The sequence below is a fragment of the Panulirus ornatus genome, chromosome 46, assembly GCF_036320965.1.
Source record: "Panulirus ornatus isolate Po-2019 chromosome 46, ASM3632096v1, whole genome shotgun sequence".
NCBI lineage: Eukaryota > Metazoa > Arthropoda > Malacostraca > Decapoda > Palinuridae > Panulirus > Panulirus ornatus.
The window spans coordinates 34,614,042-34,620,096 of NC_092269.1; the positions used below are offsets into that span (position 1 = coordinate 34,614,042).

The following is a 6,055-nucleotide window of genomic DNA, read 5'->3' on the forward strand; positions in this document are numbered from 1 at the left end:
GAAATTATACAAATAGGGACTAGGTTTGTGTACGAAAATAATAAGGACCAAATTATAAGGACCAAACTCACCTTGTACTGAAGAAGAGGAAACCGGGGCATCACGCCGAGTCTCTGGGTCTGCAGTGGCCCAAGACTGGGGTCTGCCGTGCCTGCAACAAGTCACTCCAATAAGTACATACAAAGAAGACCAACAATTAAATGCTTGTAAAAAAAAAAAAAAAAAAACAGTAAATGATCAAAAATCTTATGAAATTAAACCAATTTTACTACACGTCATTCTTCAAAATATTCAAAAACCAACATTCTGGGCGATAATAGATGACCATCTGGTTAGAGACCCCATGTGAATTGTGCTTTGCAAATCAACTCATGTTCCAATTTTCATCTTTCCAAAAAACACTACGGTGTCCCCCCCTACCCCCAATCTACATTTAATATTTCTGAAATTAAAGTAAGGCAAATGCCATACGCAGATTTCACCCCCCTCCTTCAAATAATGATATGCATTTTGTGACTCTACTAACAGCCAGCTCTAAGGAGCTTGTGAATTCTGAAGGATAATGGCGACCAGCAGCAATTTCGCCGGCTTTCTCACCGAGTTATCCCTGTCTATTTTCCCATTTATCATTTCTTCATCTAGTTAAATCTATTAAGCTAAGACACTTTCAAGAACTCTGTCTCACCTCTTGTCACGCTGCGCTGAATAATCTTTCCCGAAATAACATATTTCCGACAGCACAGTGACAGACGTCCTCGCAACTTGGTGATGTCACTCGCAATGAGGGAAACTGAAATGCGCATTTTTGGAATCTGATCAAAGCAACGTCTCATTAATCTACCGTGACTTCGACTTATACTTTTCTTACTAATTGAGGTGACTTTGAAGATAAGGACACAACGATCTGTATAAAAATATCATAATTAGGAGTATTGCATATTTTCCTGATAGTAATTTGACTTTTAAAGACCTCTTTTAAATGGATTGTTTTCTCGGACACAAGTCAAGAGTCGATTGATCCAAACACAGCAATTTTGACGCGTAATCAAAATCCCGCCATCACAGGATCGAAAGTCAAATTCATCTAAAATTCATTTGCTTTCAACAAATCAGAATATATGATTGTAGAATATTTTCTATGGTTTTAAACCTTTGAAAGAACTGTGATAAGCATATTTTCACAGTAAAATGCCCTAAATATCTGCAAAAAGATCTTTTCTCAATGACCAGGGCTACCAACATAAATCGCCACTCGAATCAGTAATATAAACTAAATCAGCTCACAAGATCATCAACAAAACACCATGTAACCATTCAACATTTTCAACATACAACATTGTGAACATACCACAAATATACACTTACACTGAGAAGATGGTTTCCTCTACTGAAAATAAGAAAATAGCGGCTGCCAACCCTCAAAGTGAATATATCACATTCTGTGGCTTTTCCACTAACACCAAGAATAATTATAGAAAAATCCTCGTAGCAAACTTTGCTTGCAATGTATGATTATGAAATTGGTCAAAAAGACATCTTTATGATACTGATAATATCAATTTAATATTTTGGTACTCAATACTGCACCAATTACCACAGATATTATTCAGTGATTAATGATTGAATAAAAAGGATATCGGCTTAGATTTAACGTAAAAAACATTGCTAGTAAGAATTAAACGATTTAACGTAAAAAATCATTGTTAGTAAGAATTAAACAAGTGGTGTCTTTAAACTGTCACAGCTGTATTTCCATAAGATAATATGAACAATCATAAGTTGAATGTTCTATTCTGATGAATCAGTATGCAAATAATTGTACAACTTTGAATATCCGTGACTGTTATATACAAGATGATGATATGGTCGGAACATCACTTAAAAATAAGATAATTATATACGAAATGATGATATAGCCGGGCTAGGCTATTTAGTCGTAATACCTGAAACTTAATGAAGACAGTTTGGTCACCACAACAGAGTTCTTGGGACACAGCACCGTAATATTTGTAAAAAGATTTTTTTATGAAAATGTTATATAGAAAATAAATGTCATTCTAGTGCTGGATTTTATCTACTGAATGGCTATTGACAACACGGCCGCTCCTGGCCTTTCAGTATTTACGCATTCAGGCATTCCATGCTCAAGGAAGAATAGAAATCAGGATCAAAACATGAACATGAATGTTTGTACGGTGTGTATGACTTGTATGGCCGCTGGCGTAAAGATGTAAACCGTTTTAACCTTTAAATCGAAAAACACACATATATTATTGGACTGGTTAAGCATATGTAATGAATGTCTTGTGTAATATACTATTAAGACTAATACGATGAAACATTGTCATCAGATTCACTATAATAACGCTGATCAAGAAACTTGAAAATAAAACCTTTCATACTGAAGAGATAAATTACGATTTGTTAACTATAAAGCCATACTACAAAATATAATTTATTTATATATGTGACGATACATCACAAAAGCCTAACCTCCATTATCGGCGTCAGGTCTTACGTTTGTTTACACCTTATTGTCGATTTGAAGCAATCAATTTCTGGTTAGGTTTTATCCATTTCCTGTGGATGTCTGATCTGACCTATCCACTCAGACGTAGAGTAGCAGATCTAATAAATGCAAACACGAAAACTTACCTCATTATTTCCTTCCAAACAATCTCGAACAGTTCGTCAAGAAGAGGTTCCTGCGTTAGTTCCTCCCACACCTTCAGTCTGACATTTCTTGCATCTTCTCGCTTTTGTATCCCACACAGTTCACGACACTGTATCAACACGTAACCTCAAAATCCTGCATCAGTCATTACCACTGATGAAAATAAGGGTACTTTCTCCAGTGGTTGCAAGAAACACACTTGTGGCGAGTGACTGCAGCTGACGTCAAGTGAACCAATGTGTGAAACTTGCGGATTCGAACATAGCGCTTCATGATCCAGGGTTCAGTCGCTTGAAGCAGAATCGCCCGTTCAAATGGTACTGCAGAACCATCTGAAAAAAAGTTTTTATATGAAATCAAGATGATAATAAAAGGGTAGTGTTGTATGTTGCCCCTACAGTAACAAGGGCCGACCCTAGCCTCTTTCAGGAGGGATATCCACTTTCGAACTCCCCCATCAATCATGGGGTCTATGAGAGGGCCCAGGGCTTGCCTCCAGAAAAAAAAGTGTATAAGAAGTTTTCCTGTAAGTCCTATCTTCAAATTCATGCCTCTACGGGGCTTGGAGAGACTTCCCCATGTGGGCTGTATGACTCGATTCTCCCGAATCGACCGAACCATTACGAAGCTGACTGAACATGTAAGTCAAGCGGGAGCGGGAGGACTCAAAGAAGAGATGGTCTTTGAGGAGGGTCGTACGGGGCTATAGCGGCCCTACACCCACCTGAATCCTCGTAGTCCTTACCATTACGAAACAATCATATGAATTCACATTTCAACACCCACGAAATTATATTTTGTAAACGTACTTACCGTCATTTCAAGTTGGATGATATCTTTTTTAATAAGTTCAGTCATCGCTAAAAAGTTAATAAAAGAGACATTGCTTATTTTCGGGACTTACTGTGAGGCAAGATTATCAGTGATGTCAAAGACCTGTAGACGGGGACAGTCTTGTCTTGGAGACGTACGCTATGGTACACCCGGCAGCCTATGAGGGTATTGTGGCACCTTTATCTCAGAATATAGCACAGGGAATCAGTTTGGGTCAATCATCAGCCGTAACTTCACTGACGATTTTAGGTCAATCAATACGACACCATCAGCTGATGAAGGATTCCACATAACGCGAGATGAGATGAAGTGTGAAGAGGATGTGGGATGCTACTTATATTCAATGTAGTTAAGGAGTGTGTTTGAGTGGGATGAGAATGTTCGCAAGTAAAGTGGGACAAGGCAGAGTGAAGAAAGTATCCAAGCTGGATTTTGATCTTAATGACAGAGAGAAATAAAATGGCAATTTGAGTTATGTATCTAAAGTTTGTGCAGCACTGGCAGTAATCGTCAGACACTTGTATCATCCAAGTTCCAGACTGAGTCTCGACTCAAAAGGAACTCATCAGAATCGTATCGACGACTGTTGCTGGGTCAGCCTTGCGTCAGCACCCGCCCAACCATATATATATTGGCGGTGGCGGGAGACTGGGGTAGCACACGACCTGCCACAGGACAGGTGAGTAGCACACACACATACACACACACACACACACACACACACACACACACCACAGATAAGTCTATGTCATGTCTCTCCTTATTCAACACTAGTGAACGAGGCACAAGTTAATGTTTCCGTGGTACTTGCCCACTCTGACAGCTGTAGCAAGAACCATGTTGAGGACGGTGGCTTTGGTAGTGGCGGTGTTGACGGTGGCGGCGTCTTGCGCCCGCCTTGAGCAGCGGGATGACCTGCAGGGACTTCGCTCTACTGACGCCCTCTCACCCCACGCCGTCGGGAAGCCAAGGACGCCCAACCAGATCCTAGACAAGATCGTCGCTGGCGCCCTCGGATACATCAAGTAAAGTCCTCCCCCCTTCGTTAAAACGTCCCTCAGACCCATCCAGTATTATGCCTCATAGAAACACAAACTATTACAGTCTCACCACATGACACAGACGGGCTATGCTCTACACCCATCACGCAGGATCAGTCCCCCCTCACTGCGTTGTGTGTATGTCGGCAGGAAACTCCGTTGGGACGTGTCCAAGAGGGTACAGAACGGCCTCTCCGACCTCCCATTCCAGGTCGACTCAGACGGCAAGAGCTCCGAGAGGTTCTCCATTAAGAACGCCAAGATAACGGGTCTGGGGTCGCTTCGACGCTCCAAGTCTGCTAGATTCAGTCCGGACAAGGTAAAAGGCGTCATGTCGAAAGGTCAGGCCTTTAGGTTAGGAAAGTGTGGCAGGGTAAGTAGTGGAAAGGACAGTGTTGTAGGTAGTTGCTAGGACAGTGTTGCAGGGTAGGTAGTGGCTAGGACAGTGTTGCAGGGTAGGTAGTGGTTAGGACAGTGTTGCAGGGTAGGTAGTGGCTAGGACAGTGTTGCAGGGTAAGTAGTGGATAGGAGAGTGTTGCAGGGTAGGTAGTGGATAGGAGAGTGTTGCAGCGTAGGTAGTGGTTATGACAGTGTTGCAGGGTAGGTTGTGGTAAGGAGAGTATTGCAGGGTAAGTAGTGGTTAGGACAGAGTTGCAGGGTAGGTAGAGTGGTAAGTAGAGTGATGTACGTGGCACTACTGTATTGCAGACACTACTGACGGGGACGGTGCTGCTGGAAGACGTCCGGGTCTCGGCTGACTATACCGTCACCTTCGCCGGCGTGGGCGAGGCCCCAGCACAGGTCGTCAGCGGCCGGGTGACGGAACGGGAGGACAAGCTCTTCGCTGACGTCACGGTGCTGCTCTCAAACCTGGTGCCCCAGAGGATCGTCAGCTACAAGGTGCGCTCGGGTCATGACGAGCTGGAGAGCGTCACCAACCTGGAAGGTAACAAGATGAAGACTCTCCACACTGCTGGCTTCAGGAAGGCTCTCAGGGAGGTGCTGGATCGGACGATGGCCCTCAACATGAAGGTGCAGATCAACAAGGCCATCAAGGACATGAAAAGTGCTTGAGGCGTCCGCTCCATCGCCTGCACTTCTGGCCCAGTAACCCACACCACTAAATCTTCCTTTGTAACAGTGTATGGAGAGGCAAATACAGTCTAAAGTATTGATATGTTTGGTTTTGTATCCATTACTAATCATGAGAAGCAAACAACACTATTCAGCAACACATTAGGAACTAATAATGGCGATGGAAATTCTCCCACTGTATCGTGACAACAGTAAACCATGACCCTGATACGTTTAGAACATACTAAGAGTCATGAGGATCATGGCAACAGCGCTGCAATGAGGATCCAATACTACTTCAGTCAAGCGTCCCCCTCTTCACTTATCCTTTTACATATATCGTCCCGTAATTCATCCTTCCCTATTTTCTTTACAGCCCTCTCAATACACGTATGTATATAGACATGACGTACATAAGACGCAATACGACTTA

The 6,055-nt window shown here is 42.5% G+C and overlaps 1 protein-coding gene across 1 annotated transcript; it reads left to right on the plus strand.

Moving 5' to 3' along the window:
• Nucleotides 1–4,119: 4,119 nt before the first annotated feature.
• Nucleotides 4,120–5,723, plus strand: LOC139763372 (uncharacterized). The gene is made up of 4 exons (XM_071689389.1): nucleotides 4,120–4,187; nucleotides 4,332–4,533; nucleotides 4,699–4,867; nucleotides 5,257–5,723. Exons 2-4 carry the CDS (start codon nucleotides 4,346–4,348, stop codon nucleotides 5,620–5,622), a joined length of 723 nt encoding a protein of 240 aa, XP_071545490.1. The 5' UTR covers nucleotides 4,120–4,187; nucleotides 4,332–4,345; the 3' UTR covers nucleotides 5,623–5,723.
• Nucleotides 5,724–6,055: the final 332 nt, after the last annotated feature.